At 51.4% G+C, this 25,085-nt stretch overlaps 1 protein-coding gene and 1 long non-coding RNA gene across 3 annotated transcripts in view; both read right to left on the reverse strand.

Annotated features, from left to right (window-relative positions):
* Window positions 1-252: 252 nt before the first annotated feature.
* On the reverse strand, window positions 253-8,620 carry LOC139359408 (uncharacterized). The gene is made up of 3 exons (XR_011615298.1): window positions 7,930-8,620; window positions 7,587-7,707; window positions 253-752 (listed from the first exon to the last, which is right to left on the reverse strand). It is a non-coding gene; the product is annotated as an uncharacterized lncRNA (long non-coding RNA).
* Window positions 8,621-11,680: 3,060 nt separating this feature from the next.
* Window positions 11,681-25,085, reverse strand: part of LOC105471491 (double C2 domain beta) — a 35,643-nt gene continuing 22,238 nt past the window's right edge. Inside the window, exons 6-10 of one of the 2 annotated variants that reach the window (XR_981176.2) lie at window positions 24,203-24,360; window positions 15,921-16,002; window positions 14,959-15,055; window positions 13,716-14,362; window positions 11,681-13,628 (exon numbers count right to left, since the gene is read on the reverse strand). Coding sequence is in view for 1 of the 2 variants with exons in the window: in XM_011723969.2 (XP_011722271.1) it covers window positions 14,226-14,362; window positions 14,959-15,055; window positions 15,921-16,002; window positions 24,203-24,360 (474 nt within the window). In the remaining variant the exon portion in view is untranslated. Of the gene's footprint in view, window positions 14,363-14,958; window positions 15,056-15,920; window positions 16,003-24,202; window positions 24,361-25,085 lie in introns of both variants that reach the window. The other variant, XM_011723969.2, reaches the window with a different exon arrangement.

Raw genomic sequence — 25,085 nt, forward strand, 5'->3', positions numbered from 1 at the left:
TCACCCTCACCCTGACACTAACCCCTAACCCCTAACCCAGACCCTAACCCTAACCCTAACCCCTAACCCTAATCCCTGACCCTGACCCTGACTCTAACCCTAACCCCTAACCCTAACCCCTAACCCTAACCCTAACCCAACCCTAACCATAACCCTAACCCTAACCCCTAACCCTAACCCTAAAACTAACCCTTAACCCTAAACCTAACCCTTAACCCTAACCCTGTAACCCTAACCCTAACCCTAACCTAAACCCTAACCCTAACCCTAACCCTCTAACCCTAACTCTAACCCCTAACCCTAACCCTGACCCTGACCCCAAACCCTGACCCCAACCCCAAAGCCTAATGCTGACCACAAACCCTGACCCTAAACCCTAAACTTGACCCGAACTGCTAACCCCCAACCCTGAACCCTAGCCTTCACCCTGACCCCCAACCGTAAAGCCTAACGCTGACCACAAACCCTGACCCTAAGCCTTAACCTTGACCCGAACTGCTAACCCCCAACCCTGAACCCTAGCCTTCACCCTCAACACTAACCCAGACCCTAACTGCTAACACCTAACCCTAACCCCTTTCTACTAAAAATACAAAAAATTACCAGGCATGGGGGAAGGCACCTGTAGTCCCAGCTGTTCAGGATGTTGAGGCAGGAGGATTGTTTGCACTTGGGAGTCAGAGGTTGCGGTGAGCCGACATTGCGCCTTTGCACTCCAGCCTTGGTGACAGAGCGAGACTCCGAGACTCCGTCTAAAAAAAAAAGCAAGCAGCATGTTTGTGCACACCACCTTGTGCACACTGCCTCGCGTTGTCTGTTGTCACGCTTTCAGCGTTTGAACGGATACAAAAACCTGACGTGCTCTAATTGTTATTTCCTTTCTTCTGCTAGGTTTGGGTTTAGTGTACTGTAATATTTAGAATTCCTTATATGGGGCCAGGTGCGGTGGCTCAAGCCTGTAATCCCAGCACTTTGGGAGGCCGAGACAGGCGGATCACGAGGTCAGGAGATCGAGACCATCCTGGCTAACACGGTGAAACCCCGTCTCTACTAAAAAATACAAAAAAAAAACTAGCCGGGCGAGGTCGCAGGTGCCTGTAGTCCCAGCTACTCGGGAGGCTGAAGCAGGAGAATGGCTTAAACCCGGGAGGCAGAACTTGCAGTGAGCTGAGATCCGGCCACTGCACTCCAGCCCGGGCGACAGAGCGAGACTCCGTCTCAAAAAAAATAAAAATAGAAATAAAAATATAAAAATTACGTTTCTGACTTAATATCTGTATTCTTTCTTGAGGTAGACATTTATGATTATAAATGTCCTGAACACTCATACGTTATGGTGTGTTATATATTCATTTTTGCTTTTCACCATTTATTTTCTAACTTTATAATATTTTTCCTTGAGTCACATTTAAGAATGTATTATTTGTCACATATTTATGGTTTTTGCAGCTTTTCTTCTTTTGTTGATTTCTACTTTCATTCCATTGTGATAAAAAATATATATCTGGAAATATTTCAATCTTTTAAAATGTATTAGGACTTATTTTATAGCCTAACATATGGTTTATCCTGGAGAATATTCCATGTGCCATTCAGAAGAATGTGTATTCTGCTGCTATTCTGCTGTTCTGCGTATGTCTGTGAAGTCTATTTGGTATATAGTGCTGACCAAGTTCTCTATTTCCTCACTGATCTTTTGTTGTGTTGTCATATTTATTACTGAAGGTAGAGTACTGAAGTCTTCAACAATGATTAACCGTCTATATCTCCCTTCACTGCTGTCCATTTTTGCTGCATATATTTTGGGACTCTGTTGTTAGTTTTATTATAGTTATATCTTCTTGCAAAACAGAACCTTTTAATATCATAAACTTTTAAAAATTTAAAATCTATTTTGCAGGCCAATAAATAGTCACCTTAGCTCTCATTTGATTAACATTTTCATGGAATAACTTTTTCCATAATTACACTTTTAGCCTTCTTATGACCTTATATCTAAAGTGAGTCTTTTCAGGTAGCATGTATTTATAGATGGATGTGGTCTCTTTAATCTGAGCTCCCAATCTCTGCTACTGAGTTTAATCCATTTGCATTTAATGTGATTATTGACAAAGAAAAATGTACTTTGGTCATTTAACTGTTTTTTCTTATATATCCTACATGCTTTATGCTACTTAATTCCCCCATTACTCCCTTTTAAGCTAACTTTTTGTAGTGTAACATTTTGATATCCTTCTTTCTTTTGCTGTATATTTTCGTTTACATAAGTTGTAACCTTGGGCATTGCAATTAACATTTGAAACTGATAAGTCTAATTTGAATAATGCCAACTTTGTTTCCGCAGCATACAAAACTGTGCTCCTATACATCTCTGTCCCTCCCCCTTTATGTTATTATTGTCACAGATTGCATCTTAACTCACTATATGCTCAGTAACATAGATTTATTATTATTGTTTTATGCATATACCTTTTAAGTAATATTAGAAAAGGAGAGAAGTTATAAGCCAAACCCCAAATGTAATAATCCTGGCTTTTATATTTACCTATAAAGTTACCTCTACTATTGTTATTTTTTTACTACAGCTTCAACTTACTGTCTAATGTCCTTTAATTTCAACTTGAAGGAGCCCCTTTAGCAGTGCTTGACAAGCAGGACTACTGGTAATGAACTCCCTCAGCTTTTGTTTATCTGGATATTTCTTAATTTCTCCTTCATTCTTGAAAGGTAATTTTGCAAAATATAGAATTCACGGCAGACCATTTGTTTTTCTTTTCCTTTGAGGACTTTAAATATGTCATCACACTGTCTTCTGACCTCCACAGTTTCTGAGAAACCAGCTGTTAATCTTACTGATGTGTTGCTTCTCTCTTCAAAATTCTCACTTTATCATTGTGTTTCAATGATTGACTATAATGTTCGTCCTTTGAGTGCATCCTTCTTCAAGGTCACCGACCCTCATGTATTTCCTCAGATTTGGGTGTTTTCAGTCATTTAAAAAATAATTTCTCATAAATAAAAACCTTTCTTTCCTGAATTTTTCAAAGCTTTATTCAATTTTTTCCGGCATTTTTTTTTTTTTTTTTTTTACTTTAAGCTCTGGGATACATGTGCAGAACGTGCAGGTTTGTTACATACATATACACGCGCCATGGTGGTTTGCTGCACCCATCACCCTGTCATCTAGACTTTAAATCCCACATGCATTAGTTATGTGTCCTAATGCTCTCCTTCCCCTTGCCCCCAACCCGTCAACAGGACCCAGTGTGTGATATTTCCTTCCCTGTGTCCATGTGTTCTCATTGCTCAATTCCCACTTATGAGTGAGAACATGTGGTGTTTGGTTTTCTGTTCCTGTGCCAGTTTGCTGAGAATGATGGTTTCCAGCTTCATCCATGTCCCTGCAAAGGACATGAACTCATTCTTTTTTATGGCTGCATATTATTCCATGGTGTATGTGTGCCACATTTTCTTTATCCAGTCTATCATTAATGGGCATTTCGTTTGGTTCCAAATCTTTGCAATTGTAAATAGTGCTGCAATAAACATACGTGTGCATGTGTCTTCATAGTACAATGATTTATAATCTTTTGGGTATATACCCAGTAATGGGGTTGCTGGGTCAAACACTACACTGACTTCCATAATGGTTGAACTAATTTATATTCCCACCAACAGTGTAGAAGCATTCCCATTTCTCCACAGCCTCGCCAGCATCTGTTGTTTCCTGGCTTTTTAATAATCACCACTCTAACTGGTGTGAGATGGTATCTCATTGTGGTTTTGATTTGCATTTCTCTAGTGACCAGAGACGAACTTTTTTTCATGTGTCTGTTGGTCGCATAAATGTTTTCTTTTGAGAAGTGTCTGTTCATATCCTTTGCCTCCTTTTTGATGCAATATGCCCCCTTTTTGATGGGGTTGTTTTTCTTGTAAATTTAAGTTCCTTGTAGATTCTGGATATTAGACCTTTGTCAGATGGGTAGCTTGCAAAAATTTTCTCCCATTTTGTAAGTTGCCTGTTCACGCTGATGATAGTTTATTTTGCTGTGCTGAAGCTCTTTAGTTTGATTAGATCACATTTGTCAATTTTGGCTTTTGTTGCAATTATTTTTGGTGTTGTAGTCATGAGGTCTTTGCCCATGCCTACATCCTGAATAGTATTGCCTAGGTTTTCTTCTAGGGTTTTTATGGTTTTGGGTTTTACATTTAAGTCTTTAATCCATCTTGAATTACTTTTTGCATAAGGTGTGAGAAAGGGGTCTAGTTTCTGCTTTCTGAATATAGCTAGCCAGTTTCCCCAGCACCATTTATTAAAGAGGGAATCCTTTCCCCATTGCTTGTTTTTGTCAGGTTTCTCAAAGATCAGATGGTTGTCGATGTATGGTGTTATTTCTGAGATCTCTGTTCTGTTTCATTTGTCTATATCTCTGTTTTGGTATCAGTACCATGCTGTTTTGGTTACTGTAGCCTTGTAGTATAGTTTGAAGTCAGGTAGCATGATGCCTCCAGCTTTGTTCTTTTAGCCTAGGTTAGTCTTGCCTACACGGGCTCTTTTTTGGTTCTATATGAAATTTAAAGTCGCTTTTTCTAATTCTGTGAAGAAAGTCACTGGAAGCTTGATGGGAATATCATTAAATCTATAAATTGCTTTGGGTAATATGGCCATTTTCACAATATTCATTCTTTCTATCCATGAGCATGAAATGGTTTTCCATTGTTTTGTGTCCTCTCTTATTTCCTTGAACAGTGGTTTGTAGTTCTCCTTGAAGAGGTCCTTCACATCCCTTGTAAGTTGTATTCCTAGGTATTTTATTCCCTTTGTAGCAATTGTGAATCGAGTTCACTCATAACTTGGCTCTTGGTTTGTCTACTGATGTATACGAATGGTTGTGATTTTTGCACATTGATTTTGTATCCTGAGACTTTGCTGAAGTTGCTTATCAGCTTAAGGAGTTTTTAGGCTGAGACAATGGGGTTTTCTAAATATACAATCATGTCATCTGCAAACAGAGATAATTTGACTTCCTCTCTTCCTATAGGAATATGCTTTATTTCTTTCTCTGATTGCCCTGGCCAGAACTTCCAATACTATGTTGAATAGGAGTCTTGTGCCAGTTTTCAAAGGGAATGCTTCCAGCTTTTGTCCATTCAGTATGATATTGCCTGTGGGTTTGTCATAAATAGCTCTTATTATTTTGAGATATGTTCCATCAATACCTAGTTTATTGAGAGTTTTTAGGATGAAGGGATTTTGAATAATATTGAGTAATTGAACACCAACATGGCTTCACCTTACTCCAACAGTGAAATTGCTCATATGAAGGTCACCAGTAAGCTCAAAAGGCCTCATCTGCCTTCATTATTTGACCTCTCAGCAACTTTTAAAGTATCAGATCATGCTCTACGATCAAGACATTTTCCTTAGCCGGGCGCGGTGGCTCAAGCCTGTAATCCCAGCACTTTGGGAGGCCGAGACGGGCGGATCACGAGGTCAGGAGATCGAGACCATCCTGGCTAACACGGTGAAACCCCGTCTCTACTAAAAAAAATACAAAAAACTAGCCGGGCGAGGTGGCGGGCGCCTGTAGTCCCAGCTACTCAGGAGGCTGAGGCAGGAGAATGGCGTGAACCCGGGAGGCGGAGCTTGCAGTGAGCTGAGATCTGGCCACTGCACTCCAGCCTGGGCCACAGAGCGAGACTCTGTCTCAAAAAAAAAAAAAAGAAAAAAAAAAAGACATTTTCCTTTCTCACTTCTTGATGACACCACATAAAACTAGTTTTCCTCCTTTTCACAAGCCAACTTTTTGGGTTTGCTTTTTTGTTTGAGACAGGGTCTCACCCTGTCACTCAGGTAATACATCCGAAATGATAGACTTGAATAGGAATAGTAATTGAAAGTCCAAGACTTCAGATCTGTCAGTAGATAATTTTGGACTCAAGCCTGGGATAGGTCACTTGCTAGCTGGGAGCCTAGGCAAGATATTTTACTTTCTAATTTTCAGTTTCCTCATGAGTAAAATGTGGGCACTAGAGTTATTGGTTGGTAAGGGTTAAATGAGCTGGTATGGTAATAGCTTAGTCACACCACACTGTTCTCAGAATATTTCATTTCAGTTTAGTGAATATGGGTCCTTATTGTACAAGGGATTAAGATAAATTTATAGAATAAATAAATTTTCTAACTACAACTTCTCACCATCATATAGTTTTTAACCTCCATGAGGAATATGAGTTCAACATCTCTATAACTCTTTTTTTTTTTTTTTATTGAGACGGAGTCTCGCTCTGTGGCCCAGGCTGGACTGCAGTGGCCAGATCTCAGCTCACTACAAGCTCCGCCTCCCAGGTTCACGCCATTCTCCTGCCTCAGCCTCCCGAGTAGCTGGGACTACAGGTGCCCGCCACCTCACCCGGCTGGTTTTTTGTACCTTTTAGTAGAGACGGAGTTTCACCAGGTTAGCCAGGATGGTCTCGATCTCCTGACCTCGTGATCCGCCCGTCTCGGCCTCCCAAAGTGCTGGGATTACAGGCTTGAGCCACCGCGCCCGGCCCTCTATAACTCTTAATATAAAATATTGAACTGATATGATTTGACTGTTTCCCCACCCAAATCTCATAAAGAATTTTAATCCCCACCCTAACCCTAACAATCCTCACCCTATGCTATCCCTAACCTAACTGAAAATGTTAAGAGCCTAACAGTTGAGTGAATAAATGATGACTGATCCTAAAGCAATTAAGTAAATAATTCATTAGGGAATTATTAAAGAATTAAGAATTAATATTCCACAAATACTCACCGTGTCTCAATGATGCTCCTTGGTGTTCCCAGGCTTTTCTTAACCACCCCCACTTAAGCTTTGCAACCACCCCATGGCAGGTCCTAGCACCATCCCCATTTTACAGGTGAGAGGTTTGTGAACCTGCCTAGGGTCACACACCTGGGCAGTGTCAGGCCTGAATTTCAGCAGGCACAGGTGGTGTCAGGAGAGACGCTGATGTCATAACAGTACAAGGAAAAGGAGGAGCAGAAGTGAGCAAGGCGTGATGGCCAGACATGCCATGGGCTGACCCTACATGAACTCTGCCCCACAGCTGGCCAGGCTACACTTTTCCTGTCCTTACGTCGAGTTTTCACTTCATCATAGGAAGAGCACGGAGCGCAGGGAGAGTGTCCAAACAGCACTGGTACGGACTAAGAACTAGAGACTTTGGCTATCACCGACTCAGTGAAAAGCAATCAGACAAAATACTAGAAATAAACCACAGGGACAGCTGGCTTTGTCTTTAGGTGTTGGGCCTGCATGTGTTTCCTTCTAAGTCTGTCCCCTCATTCTCCAAAGCAGACATGAACTCGGGTGATGAGTCAGGCTGCAGGAGCAGTGTGGGGTCACAGGAAGCCCCCCACCGACCCCGGTCCCCGATGTGGACTCCTTGCTGGTGACTTCCCCCTCCCTGGGGTCTGACCTTGTCCCCATGTCGGGGTCCTAGCACCCCCGCACCCACTCCACGCTCCAGTCTCATCTGAGGAGAGAGAGGAACTGATCACGTGAGATGGTCCCATGGCCACGGGATGACAGTACCTGGCAGCCAGTGGCTTTGAAACTGTCTCAGCTCCAGGAAAGTCCGGGGCTGAGGCCAGCAGCTCCCACGGTCCTTGGATTGTCTCTGGCGATTGTGGAGGCCCCTTTTTCTCACGTCCCTCTGCAAGTGATGAGATGGGAGGGGAGGCTTAGTGAGGCTCCGGGTCCCAGTCTCCTTCCCAGCAGCCAAGAGCAGCCCTGCTGGCTGGAAAAGGCTGTTGCCACGGGGCCATCCCAGTATTCTTTCTTTCTTGGCATGTCTTTGGTCTGAACCAACAATCCATTACTATCAACCAAGACACCCCAAAACCTAGTGCTTGGTTCACCTCTCAGATATACTCACTGAACCCTCCTCTGGCCACACGATGCCGTCGTCTCCAGCTCAGCTCCTGGCCCTGCCACACAGTGACCTCGAAATGCAAATGGGCAGCCACAGCTCCGTTTCCAGCCGCGCTGGAGGTTTTGCTGTTTGGAGGCAGGAGGACTTGTCCTTCAGATAAGCCTGACAGCTAAGCAGGTGCGCAACCGGTCTGCCAACCGCTGGTGATGCCAAACATCCCTTTCCCGGGGCATGAAGCCAGCCCAGCTGCCACTCCTTGGGCACAGGTGCGCGCGGAGGCGGCTGTGACAGCTCATTCCACCGAGAGAGGGAGCGGGAGCCCAGCCGAGCCTCTGTGCGGACAGCAGGGACGGCACTCGGTGCACGGCGCCCTAGATGAAGGAACGAGTCCGGAGCAAGAGCTCGGAGAGGCAGAGAGCGCTCCGCGTGGGCGGGACCCGCAGCCGCTGCCTCCCCAGACTGCCCCCTCCCGGGCCCGCGCGGCGCCACTGGGGCCATTTGCGCAGCCGCACACACGTCCGGCCGGGCGGGCCCGCTCCACCCGGACAAAGCGCCCGGGGCCCCCCGAGTCCCTGCAGCGTCAGGGCCTGCGGAACCGCGCGGCCTTTGCCCCACAAAACCACCGCGCGGCGGCAGAGCGCTTCTGCCCGCGTCGCAAGGAAACGAGCCGCACCCCCCAGCCTGCGTTTCCGTTTCCCGGAGAGACCCCGGGCTCCCTCCTCCGAGGACAGGAACGCAACGCACTGGCAGAGCTCGCGGATTGGCTGGGGGAGAGAAGTGGGCGGAGTGAGCACTAGGAGATGCTGTCATTATATAAGAAAGAGAAGTGGGCAGGGTGGGCACCGGGTAGAGCCTGCTGGGTGGATAGGAGCGAGAAGCAGGCGGAGCTGGCACTGAGATCCTGCAATTGGACAGGCGTGAAGTGGGTGGGGCGAGCACTGAGGAGACCCTGCCAATTGGACAAGAGAGAGAAGTGGGCGGAGTGAGCATTGGTAGAGCCTGCTGATTGGGCAAGAGACAGGAGTGGTAGGAGCAAGGACTGCGGAGAAGGCTGCTATTGGATGTTAGGGAGAAGAGGGCGGAACAAGAAGGTGGAGAGCTCTGCCGATTGGACAGGCGAGATAAGTAGGAGGAGCGAGCAATGAATGGAGCCAGCCCTGAGAAGAGCCCTGACAACTGAACAGGGGAGAGCAGTGGAACCAGAATTAGGGTTACGGTCACGGTGACAACCAGAAAGGAAATTACAGCAGGGATGCCCACCGCACCAACCGAAAACTATGACCCGAGTCCTAACCCGCCCTAACCCAGCCAAAACCAAACTCCAAACCCTCACTAAATGAGAAACGCTGACCCAGACCCAGACCTGGACCTAGTGCGACCCCAAGCGTGAACCCTAACCCCTAACCCCTAACCCCTAACCCCTAATCCTGATCCTAGACCCTAACCCTGACCCTGACCCTGAGGGGAGACATAGAGGAAAGAGATTGAGAGGTTTGCACATTCAGTGACATACATTTTCTTCGTTAGTCGATGTTAGAAAGCAAAGGCTTGTATCTCTTGAGAAGTTTCTATCTGACCTAAAGAATGATGTACAATAAACTATTCAATAAACTGTGTTAGGTAGGTTTTCTCCCCCTCAAAACCTACACAATACGTGTCTTAAAGTACCTTCCAACATTTAACTCCCTTGGAGACCCAGACAGGGGCTGGCGTTTGAGTCAATACTCCACAGCTGTTTGGTGGATGAGTGGACAACAGCACGGCCAACAGGTCCTGGTGCAAAGAGTCTTGGGTGGCCTCAGTTTGAATCCTGCTTCTGCCATCGACCAGCCGTGTGATTCGGTACAAGTATTTTAACCTCTCTGGTCCGCAGTTTCCCCATCTGTAACTTGAGGTCCTACCTCAAATGGGTGCCTGGTGAAGAGTAACAAGACTATATCCGGAGTAGGTTTCAGTTGCCTTTTCCTCCGTCTTTCCCCCTCCCCTCTATCCCTTACAAATCCTTCCCCCCCCCACCCCCCCACAGGGTCTCCCTCTGTTGCCCAGGCTGGAGTGCAGTGGCATGATCTTGGCTCACTGCAATCCCCACTTCCCAGGCTCAAGCAATCTTCCTCCTCCTACCTCATCCTCCCGAATAGCTGGAGCTACAGGTGTGTGCCACTACGCCAGGCTAATTGTCATTTTGTGTGTGTGTGTGTGGAGACAGGGTGTCTCCATGTTGACCAGGCTGCTCTCAAACTCCTGGCCTCAAGCAATCCTCCCACCTCGACCTCCAAAAGTGCTAAGACTTACAGGCGTGAGCCACCGCCCCCACCCCCTTCAAATCTATTACAAGGTGAGCGTCTCGCCAAGGCAATGAGATCGCAATATGATGTTTCCATTTACTTTGGATTATATGTCATTATAAATATTAACAAATAAGACTCCAAAAGGACACCTTCGGGTAGGTCAGACCAAAGTACAAAACTTGTGTGTGGGGCTGCAGTTTGAGGGCAGTGTCTGCAGCCGTCACATTGTAGCAAAACGGTGTTAAGCAGTGCACGAGAGTCTGCGTCGACGACAGCCAGAGTCCATGCATCGGGAGGTTCACTCGGTTTGCGAAGAACGGGCAGGGCATGCACGGCCTGGGCTCGGCGGGCGGGCGGGCCGGGGCGCAGTTCCCCAGGTTCGCCACTAGAGGTCAGGAGGTCACCGCTTCGGGGCTGGAAGACGGGTCCGTCGGGGATTGGCTAGTGCCGGCGGAGGGCGGGGCGGAGAGTGGGGAGGGGCGGAGGGCGGGGAGGGGCGGGGCGGAGGGCGGGGCGGGGCGGAGGGCGGGGCGGGGCGGAGGGCGGGGCGGGGCAGAGAGCGGGGCGGAGAGCGGAGGGCGGGGGCGGGGCGGGGAGTGGGGCGGGGCAGAGAGTGGGGCGGAGAGCGGAGGGCGGGGGCGGGGAGGGCGGGGCGGGGGCGAGGAGGGCGGGGCGGGGGCGGGGGGAGGGCGGGGCGGGGGCGAGGAGGAGGGCGGGGGAGGGGGCGGGGCGGGCAGGGCGGCGCCTGTTCGCTGACATCTGGAATGACTTTTTTTTTTTTTTTTTGGCATCAGATTTCCTGTCTTTGTGGGGCTGATGGACCCCAGTAAAGATGCCCGTTGGGGGTCAAAGGCAGAGCCGCTTCTGCAGCTTCTCAAAGCGTTTTGTGGGTTTTTTTTCTTTGAGACGGAGTCTCGCTCTGTCGCCCAGGCTGGTGCAGTGATGTGATCTTGTCTCACTGAAACCTCCACCTCCCGGGTTCAAGCGACTCTCCTGCCTCAGCCTCCTGAGTAGCTGGGACTACAGGCACGCGCCACCACGCCCGGCTAATTTTTGTATTTTTAGTAGAGACGGGGTTTCGCCATGTTGGCCAGGCAGGTTTCAAACTCCCGACCTCAGGTGATCCTCCCGCCTCGAACTCCCAAAGTGCTGGGATGACAGGCGGGAGCCATCCCGCCCGGCCTCAAAGCGCTTTAACAGAAAGACAATTTGCACGGGATCTAGAAGGGTGCTGGGATCCTGGGGAAGGAAGTTTCCGAACTTCCTGGGGGGTTCCCGCCCGAGTGCCCGTGCTGCCCCCGGGATGGCCAGTGAGCCCGCCTCCCAGCCTGACTCCCCGTCTGTCAGGCCCAGCCCCATTTGTGCAGCCTGGGCGGTAGAGGACCCTGGACTGGGGGGCTGGAGCTCTGGGTTCTTGCCCCAGCTGTGCCCCAGCAGGCCCCGTCCGCCCACAGGCCCCAAGTTCCCCATGTGCCTATAAGGAAGTCATGCTGGGTGGAGGGTGCAGCCTCTTCTAGCTTTGCCATTCACTTCTGTGTCTTCAGAGAGGCTGTCAAGTCTCCTCTCTGAATGAGACCCACAAAAAAAGCAAAGCTAAGACGATGCCCAGAACTTACGTAGACACCAGGCCTTTTAGAAATAGACCACCTCTTACCTTAGGCCCCCCGAGGATGCCCATTCTGTGTGGAGAAAAGAGGGGCCCTTGCCTCAGCCCCCAGAGGCTAGGGTGGGGTGGCTGAATTTTGGGGCCTGGTTAGGCACCTCTGGGGAAGCCTGAAGTAGCACAGATGGTTTCAAAGCCAGCGGACGAGGAGGCAGGACAGTGGCAAGACCCCAGGTCTCCATCATGCACCGAGCTTACTGAGCCTACACCTGGGGTCTCCGCTGAGTCTCTGACAGACCAGGAGGGAAGGGACTGGGGGTACTGACCCCCAGAGAGAGAAAGTGGCAGTCATAAGACCTGGGTTTGAGTCCTGGCTCACCCCTTCCTGGCTCTGTGGCCTTGGCAAACTACTCAGACTCTGGGAACATGTTTCACCAGCAAGATGGGGATGAGAATCAAATCCACCTTGCAGGGCTGTGAAGACGCGTCCAGACAAGTGCATGCAAACGCCTTCACACACAAAACCCTTCCTAAAGGTGGGCAGACAAGGCTCCATGAGCAGCAGGTGGCCAGGGACCGTGTGGGGCTGGGGTCCTGTTTTCCCTGCAACCTGGGAAAGGCATGATGGGCACTTGGTGGGATTCAAATCATGACCCTGCACCTCAGGTAGTGGTGTGCTTTGTGTCTGCAGTGGAAGTTCCCACCATCATGCCTGTCAGTCCCTCTAACGGTGTTGAAGGGGTGGGCAGCAGGCGGGTGAGCCCCAGGCTAGCAGCTAGCAGGACCTCTCTCATGTGAGCTCAGCACAGCAATTCCCCTGAAGCGTCGGGTCCAGCACTCTGGGCTGGGGGCTGTGGATCCTGGTTCCAGCCCTGTGGGGGCTGGAAGGCCCTGAGCAGGTCACCTAACCTCTCTGGGCCTCTGTTTCCATCACACACTGATGGGCTGAGCAAAAGGAGTCTGGCTGTGCAACACCTTGGCCCTGCATTTGTTCACCCATTGTTCCTGGGGGCCCCTTGGTAGGCAGGGAAAGTTTGTGGGCTTCAGGCATGGGCCCCAAGACTCAGATACTCTCAAGCCTCCTGCAGAGCCGAATTCAGGGAAGCAGACAGGCCCACCAGGCAGGGCGATTCCTGCTCAGCTCCTGGAGGGTGGAGCCAGCCCCACAGGCCTCCCCAGAGACAAGGCCCTGGACTGCCACTGATTACTCCCAGAAGGGACATCTGTGGTGGTGGTAGGACCAAGATGCCATGAGCAAGCACCTGGAGGCCCCCAGTACTCAGTGTGAGCCAGGAAGTGGAGGGGAAGGGAAAGGGCAGAGGGAGGACGTATAGCTTTAGCTTTTTCTCCAAGCACAAGGGACCCTTTCTCCACTGCAGTTGACCTGATGCTTACGCCGGGAAGGAGTGGCGGGCTCCGTCCTCGAGGTCCCTCAGGAGTGGAAAGAGATCAAAGTGGGAGACTTGGGTCTGAGGTCTGAACTTGGCCCCGCACCAGCACCAGTTTATCCTGGTGCTTCCATCACTTCCCCCACCTCCTGCCTCGAGCCTCACACCTTCCTAACAAACCCTGCCTCGGAGAGGAGACCCTGGGTCCACAGTTCCCAGCCCCATCGGCCTTCTCTCTCCTCCAGGCCTTTTTAGACCTAGAACTCCCCACTCACCCTCCAAGGCCTTACAGAAGCACCGCTTCCTCCAGGAAGCCTTCCCTGACCTCCCAGCAGTCAGCAGAGCCCGTGGTATTTGCAGACTGGCCAGGCTGGTCTCGGTATTTCTCGCCCCAGTTGCGGTGGTTTGTTCCCAGCTCCCTGACTAGACAGAAACTCCCTGAGGGCAGGCCCTGTGTCTCACCCTCCCGCAGGGCTTGTGGAATCACTGTGGAAGCCTGTGCCAATTTACCCTCATCAGGAGCCTCCGGGAACTCCGCAGACTTTCCTCCATCGGCCCAGCAGCGATGGAGATGAGGGATGCGGTCAGCCTTCCTTGGGCTGGAGCAGTCGGTCTTCAAGGTCCCGTCCTCCACCTGTCTGTCTGCTCACCACCTCCCTCCTCTGTTCCCACTGTCCCCCAGGGTGCCCCCACACTCCTGTCCCCTCAGCCTGGGCTGGCCTCCAGAAGGTCTTTGCTCCCGGATGGGCCTGTCCCCTTCCCCTGGGCAGGTGCTGAGGTCTCCTTCCATCAGCCCCTTGGGCCCCAGAGGGCTGAGAGCACCCCTGGCTGCCTGCCCTCCCCGTCCCAGAGCGGCTGAGCCCTCCACGTCCTCCGAGCGGGGACTGCAGTGGCTCTGGGTCCAAGCAGGGGTTCTGGATCCCCCAGTGTGGGGGCCACAGGCCTTGGTGGCTGCTGGGGAAGCCTGGGCCGGCCGTGCTGGGCGCAGGTGGCGGTGGGGGTGGCAGTGGCAGGCGGGCGTCAGTCGCTGAGCGCGGCCCCCGGGAGCTCGCTGGTGAGTGTGTGCCAGCGCTCGATGCGCTTGTCCTTGTTCTTCAGGCAGTCAAACCAGTGCTTCAGGCGCTCCCCCTTGGCGTTGATGCCCAGAACCACGCCACCTGCGGGAGGACAGGAGGGGCAGCCGGGGCACAGGGACCCCCGACTCCCAGGCGTGGGACCCGTGCCCCCTCCCAGGTTCTGTGCTCAAAGGCCAGCCTCTCCCACTGCCTGCTGGGTTCCGAGCATGAACAGGACCTGTCCTCCATGCCACACTCCAGCCCCGTCAGGGCCCAGCCATCCTGTCCCTCTTCCACCAGGGCAGGGATAGGGGCAGGGTGCAGAGGCAGTGTCAGGGGTCAAGGAATGGGGCCCGAAGGGGGGAGAAAGGGCCGGGCAGCCCCACTGTGCGCAGCCACCAGGCCCACCAGGAATCTGGGGCCTCTAGAGTTCAGAGTCCAGCCCGAGGCACTGCCCATCATCGTCTCTTGTCTGTGCTCCACCACACAGTGCTGTGTGGCCCTCCCAGAACGCCTTCCCTCTCTGGGCCTGTCTCTTCCTAGGGCACAGCGCTCAGGCTGGAGAAGGTCTGAGGCCCCTCAGGTCTGGGGGCAGGTGGTCCGTGGCTCCAGCTTCCCCCAGGGACCAGGAAGGAGGGGCTGTGGCCTGATCCAGGACAGGCACACAGCGAGACGGTGCTCCCACTGTGCCCCCTTACCAATAAAATCGTTGGATTTTCCAATGTCGTAATCCCAAACGGTGACCTCCAAGGACTTCTTGGCCAGGTCCCCATGCTTAATCTCGTAACAGAACTCCTGCTGGGCGGAAGGGAGCGTTCGGGCTGATGCCACGAGGCCTGGGCCTCGGCCGGCGGCCAGGAGGGGTATGAGGTGTAGGGAAACAGGGGGGATGGGGTGATCAGTGCTCAGGGTGGATGACGGGTGGACGCTCACACGTCTCGCCCACTTCCCTGAGCTCAGCTGGGGTTTTCAGGGCCCCCATCCCCTCGCCCACTTGTTCCTTGTCCCTGAGCCTGCTCTCCCCATATCCCGGGAGCCTCCTTACCGCAGAGGCACTGCCCGCCCCACAGTCCCTGTCGTCCTGGGCCTCTCTGGGGCCTGGCTTTGCTGACCCCTCCCTTCTGTGGGTCCCTCTTTCCCACAGCTTGTGGGACCCTCCCTTCCATCCGGGGTTCCCCTCACTCCCCAGAAGCATCTTCTCGGCCTCCCCTGCCCGCCTCTGGACCACGGGTGTGGCGTGGGCTCTACCCAAGGCCCCTCCGCTCTTCTTTCCTTCTTGTTCCTTGGGGGGAGTCGCGTTTCCAGCTGTACTCGCCACCTTGGGCTGAAGACCTTCCTGGGGTCCCACGGCGACTCGAGTCCCCTCGTCCCACACAGAGCTTCTCCCCCTCTTCCTCACCCCCTCTTTGCCCCGTGGCCTCCATGAGGAGCCCAGGACACCCCTCGACACTTCCCTCTCCCCAGCCCTATATCTGACAAGTCCTGCCAAGAGCTTTCCAGGGGTCCCCCAGCTCCCCTGTGTCTGTGGCTTGGTGCGGCCCCTCCCCACCTTCTCTGACCACCCTCCCCATCCCACCATGACCTTTTGAAAACCCAGCCACACCCCCACCGCCCTGGGGCAGGGGAGTGGCCTCCGTGAAGCTTCACCAGCCCCTCATACCTCGTTAAACTCCGGATTCAGGGTTTTTTTCTTCACCGCTGTCTTATGTTTGGATTTCTTGTCCACATCTGGCCTCAGGTATCTGGAATTACAGCCAAGGGACAGGCAGAGGATGGGGACATGCTGTGGGGTATAGATCAAGCCAGCAGGGATTCGAAGAGCTTTCTGTCCCTGGAGAGATTTCTGGACCCTTCTTTTGTCCTAATCATTGCATTTTCCCAACGCTATTTTGTGGCAAAGGCGAGACATTGTTTTCGAGAAGCAAGTGGTCCCTTCATCCACCACACTTCTGTTCACACACACGCTCCTGAAGTGAACCATGGTGGGGGGGCCTCCATCCCCTTGTTCACACACATGTTCCTGAAGTGAACCATGGTGGGGGGGGGGTCCCTTTATCCACCGCACTTCTGTTCACACACACATTCCTGAAGTGAACCATGGTGAGGGCCTTCCATCCCCCTAGGGAAGGGATTTTTCCTCGTTTCTGGAAGCCTAATTTTCTTTTTTTTTTTTTTTTTTTTTTTTTTTTTTTGAGACGGAGTCTCACGCTGTTGCCCAGGCTGCAGTGCAGTGGCGCGATCTCGGCTCACTGCAAGCTCCGCCTCCCGGGTTCCCGCCATTCTCCTGCCTCAGCCTCCTAAGTAGCTGGGACTACAGGCGCCCGCCACCGTGCCCGGCTAATTTTTTGTATTTTTAGTAGAGACGGGGTTTCACTGTGGTCTCGATCTGGAAGCCTAATTTTCATCAGGCTCACGTTTCTCACCAGAACAGAGCTTTTAGCAGAGTTGGTCTCTTGTTCAAAGTTTTTTTTTTGAGACGGCTCACTGCAACCTCCACCTCCCGGATTCAAGCGATTCTCCTGCCTCAGCCTCTGGAGTAGCTGGGATTACAGGCGCCCGCCACCATGCACAGCTAATTTTACTATTTTTAGTAGAGACGGGGTTTCACCATGTTGGCCAGGCTGGTCTCGAACTCCTGACCTCAGGTGATCCACCTGCCTCAGCCTCCCAAAGTGCTGGGATTACAGGCATGAGCCACCACGCCCAGCCTCAAGCTTCTTTTATAAAATAGCAGATTCGTTGAGATACAATTCACATACCATAAAATCAATCTTTCTGAAGTATAAAATGCAGTAGCCTTTAGTAGACTTGCAGAGTTGTACAACCATCACCACTACCTCGCTGGAGCTCTGAGGAAGGACAAGACCTTTTGTGCAGTAACAGGAGGCCACACAGATGTTCTTCCCTCCACAGCCATTCAGGCCTTAGACGCTGATGCAGAACAGCTGTCTCCCTCTGAGGCCCAGAGAGGTGGAGTGACTTGCCCAAGGTCACACAGCCGGCAAGCACAAGCGTGGTGCTTGGAAGCCAGGCTCAGGCTTCTTTCTGTGTGACAGGGAGGTCATGTGCAGGCTGGAGAAGGGGACAAGAGGTCCTCAACTTCTTTGCAAAACTCCCCCTCTTCCCGCATGGATAATTGCATGACAACTGCCTTGTCCGTGCTGAGCGTGCTCTGCGGTCTCGCCCACTACCAACTCCTTGCGCCTGGCACTGGGGGGCTGAACAAACATCTGTCCAACGAATACCTGAATCCCTAGAAGTGAAGGCACCACCCAAAGGCACGCCCATGTCTGGCTTATTTTGCCATTTCCTCTCCAGGAAGGCTACACGGTTGACACACAGTGCCTGTGACAAAGCTGAATGCTATCACTTAAAAAATCCTTGCTGGTTTGAGAGGCAGAAAAGGATATCTCATAGTTGCTTTACTTTGCATATTTTAAAATTGTGACTTTCATGGCATAAATAATACTGGTTTATTATAGAAGCACTAGAAAATGCATATGGACAAAAGTTGGGATTAGGAGAGACAAATGAAGACATATGTCCACACAAAAACCTGTTCATTGCAGCTTTCTACCACCACCAAAAATTGCAAACAACCACACACCCTTCAACCGGGGAACTAATGAACAACGGAAGACCACTCAGCAATAGAAAGGACCAAACTCCTGGTCCATGCAACTGACAGATGAATCTAACGCATTTCTCTGTGTCAAAGCAGCCAGATTCACGGGGCTTCACAGACGCACTATCTGACTGCTTCATGGGGAAATCTGGAAAAGGCAACACTATTGAGACAGAAAACAGGTCAGTGGTTGCCTGGGGCTGGGGAACTTTCTGGGGTCATATTCTTTATGTCGATTGTGGTGGTGGAAACAAGACTGTACCAGCCTGGACGATACAGCGAGACCCCATCTCTATCAAAAAACTAAAAATTAGCTGGGCATGGTGGTGCATGCCTGTAGTCCCAGGTATTCACAATGCTGAGGTGGGAAGATCGCTTGAGCCCAGGAGTTCAAGGCTGCAATGAGCTATAATTGCACCACTGCACTTCAGCCTGGACGACAGGGCAAGACCCTGTCTCTAAAAAAGAAAAGAAAACAAAAAAAAAACTCACTGGGTATGAATGATACAGGTTGAGGATCCATTATCTGAAATGCTTGGACCAGATGTTTTGAATTTTGATTTTTTTCATATTTTGTAATATTTGCAGTCTATTTACCAGTTCAGCATCCCTAATCCAAAATTTCAAAAATTCAAAAATCTGAAATCCCAAACGCTCTAACGGGCATTTCCTTTGAGCGTCATGTCGGTGCTTGAAATGTTTGGGGTTTTGGATTTACAGATTTGGGACACTCAACCTGTACCTCAATAAACCTGATTTAAAAAAGAAGGTTGGGGAGATTCCCCGAAGCTCACCACCGGAGACAGCGGATTTCCTTAGTTACTTACTAGGCTCCTTGGCCATTTCGCTATGTATTGGTTTTGTGTCTGCTGTGAATTGTCCTTGGCCTGTTTGGTAACGGGTGAGGAGCAAGGACAGAAGCGTCCTGCATGCCCGGCCTTCCCAGGCCCCTGGAAGGAAAGTGGTTTTGGGATCTCTGTGCCCTCAGCCTGGACATTGTGCCCATCTGCTGACCCCTCACTCAGCCACCAGACTTCCACAACCGGCACCAGCCTCAGCACGTTCAGCTATGCGCAGTTCCACCAGCCTCAGCACGTTCAGCTATGCGCAGTTCCACCAGCGGTGCCCTCTGTTCTGCTTTCCCTGCCAGGAGCGCCCTTCCCTCCTCACCTGACCACTCCGCGGAGATCCCTCAGCACCCTCCCTGCGCACACCCTGCTCTGGCGCCAGCCCACCCTGCAAAGCCCCGGAGGCCTGCCCTGTGGCGTCGCTGTCTCCTTTGCTGTCAGGACAGTGGCCCTGGCCACTGGGGCTCATGGAGCCACCCTGTGCCATGTACCTCTGGCCCTTCTGCACAGCACCTTCCGCTTGCCTGTGGCTTCGAGAAGAAACCCCTTCTGGTTATACACAAGAGAGCCAGAGACGGGAGTTGCCCAGGGTGGCACAGCAAGTTACTGCCAGTTACCGCCATTTTCACTGGCATGAAATGGAGATAATAACGGGCGACTGCACAGGCTGCTGGGAGGGTCACACTCAGCCTTCGCACCGCCCAGGGATATTACGTGTAACTCGACATGTCAGCGATTGTCACAGGCACTGTTACTCCTGGGGTTTTCCCACAAACCCTCAAGAGCTGGGCCTGGGGTCAACTTCCAGGGAAACTGGGGCAAGTGTCACCAGAGATGAGGTTTATAAAAATAACGGTGCATAGCTGGGCATGGTGGCTTGCACCTGTAATCACAGCACTTTGGGAGGCCGAGCTAGGAGGATCGCTTGAGTCCAAGAGTTTGAGACCAGCCTGGCCAATATGGCAAAACCCAGTCTCTACAAAAAATACAAAAAACAACTAGCCAGGCATGGTGGCACACACCTGTAGTCCCAGCTACTCGGGAGGCTGAGGTAGAAGAACTGCTTGAGCCCAGGAGTTTGAGGCTGTTGTCAGCTATGATCGCATCACTGCATTCCAGCCCGGTGACAGAGTGAGTCACTGTCTCAAAAAAGATAGGAAGAAATAACTTTGGGAGGCCGAGGTGGGCGGATAATGAGGTCAGGAGATCCAGACCATCCTGTCTAACATGGTGAAACCCCGTCTCTACTAAAAATACAAAAAACTAGCCGGGCGTGGTGGCGGGCGCCTGTAGTCCCAGCTACTCGGGAGGCTGAGGCAGGAGAATCGCTTGAACCCGGGAGGTGGAGCTTGCAGTGAGCCGAGATCGCGCCACTGCACTCCAGCCTGGGTGACAGAGCAAGACTCTGTCTCAAAAAAAAAAAATTTAAAATAAGAAAAAAAAAAGATAGGAAGAAATAAAGAAAATAAATAAAAATAATAGTGCAGACAGAAGGCCTTGAGCCATCTAGCTTTGGCCCTCAGCATCAACCGCTGGATACGTCCCTCCCTGTCTTCTGGGGCACAGGTCACACTCCCTTCCAGGTCTAGGATGCAGCTGAGGGGTGCCCCTTTTACCATCTAACCTGTGCCCTCATTTCCCCTGCTTTTAGTGAGGAAAAGGCCCTTGGTCCATGAAGGGGCCTTTCAGAGATGGGGACCGCTGAGGAGACCTGAGCAGCAGCCCTCGTGTCTCACTCAGGGAGTCTGAAACAGACGTGGAGGTCTCAGGTGATGTGTGGCTCAGATATAGGGAGTGGCCCACAGCTTGGCGTGACTTTGAAAGGCCACGTGACCTGAGACGTGGCTGGCAGGTGGGACCCAGCTGCAGGAGTCCAGCAGCACCCACAACAGCCACCTGTGGCAGGGAGGAGCCTGTGGCACAGCAGACGGGCCCTGCCCAGGCGGCCCCCTGCTTGCCTGTGGAAGTTGACCAGACTGTCTGTCACAGCAGGTAAGACCCTGCTTTCTGGGCAACCCAGCAGGTGACCCTGGAATTCCTGTCCATCTGGCAGGTGAGCATTGAAACGGGTTTGAAAGTTTCACACCATAGGCTGGGCACAGAGGCTCACACCTGAAATCCCAGCACTTTGGGAGGCCAGGGCGGGCGGATCACTTGAGGTCAGGAGTTCAAGACCAGCCTGGCCACCCTGGTGAAACCCTGTCTACTAAAAATACAAAAATTAGCCGAGCATGGTGATGCATGCCTGTAATCCCAGCTACTTGGGAAGCTGAGGGATGAGAACTACCTGAACCTGGGAAGCAGCGGTTGCAGTGAGCTGAGATCATGCCACTGCACTCCAGCCTGGGCAACAGAGTAAGACTCTGTCTCAAAAACAAACAAACAAACAAAAAAAAACACAAAACCACACCATTTGGGCTTCAGATTGCATATCCTCCTGCAAGGATATATACGAATGAGATTCAAGTCAATGACAAGTCAGAAGAAAAAATATATAGACACAAACCAGTATCCTACTGTGTGTCATCTGGTGTGTCTTCAACAGCTGTCCATGTTATAATAATTCATCTAGTTCTAATTTATTCATTTTTAACTGCATAGTACTATATTCTACACATATGCCACATTTTATTAATCTATTCCTCTGAGGATGAATGTTTGGCTATTTCCAGTTTATAGCTATTACAAGCAATGCTGTGATAAACAGCTACCCACCCATGCCCAGGTTTCTAGGAAATAAACTTGGAAGGAAAATAATGTGGCCACAGGGCACACGCATTTCCCACGTCGACTGGATATTGCCAACTTTCTCTCCAATGGTTATTATGGGAGTCTCCTGAGTGTCTTCTCAGCATTCACAGAGCTTCCCCCAACACTCGGGTCTCTAGTGCACTGGATACTTTGTTTTGCTAAGTTGTTGAGGCTGGAGCCCACTTTAGTGTTTTCCACATAGAAAACCAGTAGCCCTGTGCTCTTTCTGGAAGCCTAACTTCCCCCAAAGATGCAGCAGGTCCCGGGCTTTGCTCCTGGAGCCTGGTGTGATCGGATTTTTAAAAATAACAGATTTTTTGAGACATAATACACATACTGTACAATGCACCCTTTTAGGTGTATAATTCAGTGGTTTTTGGTATATTCACAGAATTATGCAGCCATCATCACGATCAATTTTAGAACATTTTCATCACCTCAGAAGGAAACCTAGAACCCTTCAGCAGCCAATGCCCATGTCCCCTCAAGCTTCCCCCGGCTCCTGCAACCACAAATCTACCCTCTGCCTCTGTGGGTTGTGACCTATTCTGGACACTTCATAGAAATAAAGTCCTGCAATACGTGGCCTTCTGGATCTGGCTTCTCTCACTTAGCATCTTGATTTCAAGGTCCACCCACGGTGTAGCATGTACCTGCTACACTCCATCTTAGGGCTGATATTCCACTGCAGGGACAGACCTCATTTGTGTATCCATTTATCAGTGGATGGACGCTTGGGCTGTTTCCACTTTTGGTTGTTGTGAGTAGTGCTATGAACGTTCCTGCACAAGTTTTAGGATGGGCGTGTTTTTCTTATCTCTTGGGTATATAACTAGGAGTGGAATTGCCAGATCAAATGGTGACTCTGTTTAACTTTCTGAGGGACTATTGGCTGCTTCCCAAAGTAGCCATCCCATTATTGTCATGTTATTTTTATTTATTTATTATTATTTTGAGACAGTGACTTGCTCTGTCACCCTGGCTGGAGTGCAGTGGTGCGATCTCGGCTCACTGCAATCTACACCTCCCAGGTTGAAGTGATTTTCCTGCCTCATTCTCCCAAGTAGCTGGGATTACAGGCTCCTGCCACCATGCCCAGCTAATTTTTTTTTTTTTTTTTTTTTTGAGACAGAGTTTCACTGTTGTTGCCCAGGCTGGAGTGTAATGGCACGATCTCTGCTCACTGCAATCTCCGCCTCGTGGGTTCAAGCGATTCTCCTGCCTCAGCCTCTCAAGTAGCTGAGATTACAGGCATGCACCACCATACCCGGCTAATTTTGTATTTTTAGTAGAGACGGGGTTTCTCCATGTTGGTCAGGCTGGTCTCGAACTCCCAACCTCAGGTGATCCACCCACTTCAGCCTCCCAAAGTGCTAGGATTACAGGCATGAGCCACCATGCCCGGCTAATTTTTTTTATTTTTAGTAGAGACGGGGTTTCCCCATATTGGCCAGGCTGAGTGATCCATATGCCTCGGCCTCCCAAAGTACTGGGATTATAGGCATGAGCCACTGTACCCGGCCTAATTTATTATTATTTTTAACTGTAGAGACAAGGTCTCAGGATGTTGCCAAGGCTGGTCTCAAATTCCCAGGCTCAAGCAATCCTCTCAAGTAGCTAGGACTACAGGCACATGCCACTACACCCAGCTAATTTTTTTTTTTTTTTTTAGAGATGGGGGTCTCACTATGTTGCCCAGGATGTTCTCAAACTCCTAGCCTCAAGCAATCCTCCTGCCTTGGCCTCCCAAAGTGTTGGGAATGTAAGTGGAAGTCACTGCACCTGCCACATACAATTTTTAAAGTGACAGAAATATGATCATGGCCATGGGAATGGTGCCCCCAGAGCTGTGCCATGAGGAGTACCGGCCTCTTCATGGTGCCAGGATGTCCCTGAGGACTTAGTCCCCTGGGTCCTTGGTGTCCCCTGGGTCAGGGCCATTCCTCTGTCATCCCCTCCCTGAAGCACCTGCCTCTCCTTTCCGTGAACTGAATCCCTCTCCAAGTCTCACTTTCCCAGCATCTCCCTGTGAGCTCACACTCATACCTACCTAGTTTCTGGAGAGCCCCAGGCACTGACGGTAGTCACTGTGGCACCTGCGGCACCCCTCTCCAAAGGGTCGCCAGCTCCTGCCTGGCTCTCAGAGCTGCACAGCCTCTCCTGACCAGGCTCACAGGTCCACAGCTCTGAGGCCCAGGTCACCTGGCATGGACCCTGAGTTAGTGTCTCTTCCCAGGACCCCCATCAGCCCCTGTTGGTAGAGCTGGGTGGACTCTTATCTGCATCTGTGGTCCCAGTATAGGGCTGGGCACATGTGGGCATTTGCCAAGGCCTGGCAGAGTTCCTCTGCCACCTCCCCCAGCCTCCTGGCTACCCCTGGCACTGGCCCCGCCTTCTGTCCCCTCCTCCGACCTCCTCACGGCCCCTCCTGGGCCCCTCAGTCACAGAGAGGCCTGGACATAGCATCAGGTGATAACTAATATCTGCATGACTCTGGGAAGCCACTCAGCTTCTCTGGGCCTCAGTTTCCCCATCTGTGAAGTGGGCCGGCCATGTTTAACCCCTGGAGTTGCCAAGGGAGCCCATCAGGGAACAGGTACGCCCCTGTACCTCAAGTACTCCCTGGGTGCCTGCCACCTGAGACCACGGAGCCGGCACACGGACCCCCGTCCTTAGAGGCGAAGAGGTGGCAGGTGGTCACGCGCGCAGCACACTCACGTTTTCACGTAAGGGTCCGAGTAGCCGTTGGCGTCCATGGCGGCCAGGTGTGCGCACCGCACGATGCCCACCAGCAGGCCCTGCTTCTGCGAGCTGTACTTGAGGGAGATGAGGATGCGGCCCCGCTCCTCCAGGGACTTGTCTTCGGTCTTGTCCACCTGTTGGACGGGACGGTCACTCAGTCCTCACCTGCTCCCACCCCTCTCTTGGCCACACTTGGCCTCCTCTTCCTGAGCCCACCCACTCTCGCTGCTGCAGCCAGGCCCGGTCAGGGTCCCTGGCGAGTGGCCACACTGAACTCACGGCCTTCTGTCCTCTCTTCCCTCCCAAGGGTTCTGCTGGGGGTGGATCTGACCTCACCCTCCCCGTTCTTGGCTGCATGGCCTGGGGTGCCCTTCACAGCCCAGCAAGGGCCAGCCCAGGGATCGGCAACTGCGGCCCGGGGGCCAGATCAGGCCCGACGCCTGGCTCTGTATGGGATGTGAGCTAAGAGTGGCTCTTACCCTTTTTAAAAAAAATTTCTTTTTCAAAAAAAGAGAGACGGGGTCTCACTATGTTGCCCAGGCTGATCTCAAACTCCTGGGCTCAAGGGATCCTCCCACCTTGGTCTCCCAAAGTGCTGGGGTTACAGGCGTGAGCCACCGTGCCCAGCTGGTTCTTACTTTTCAAAATAGCAGAAAGAAAAATGAAATGAAAAATATTTTGTGACACATGAAAATGATATGAAATTCACACTTCGGCTTCCATTAATAACACGTTATTGGAACACAGCCTTGCCGGCTCCTTGATGCCTTCTCTATGGCTGCTTTTGCTCTAAGGACAGAGCAGCGTGGCGGCCACAGACAGCATGGTGCACAGACCCTGACATGCGCTAACCGGCCCC

The sequence above is a fragment of the Macaca nemestrina genome, chromosome 17, assembly GCF_043159975.1.
Source record: "Macaca nemestrina isolate mMacNem1 chromosome 17, mMacNem.hap1, whole genome shotgun sequence".
Classification (NCBI taxonomy): Eukaryota; Metazoa; Chordata; class Mammalia; order Primates; family Cercopithecidae; genus Macaca; species Macaca nemestrina.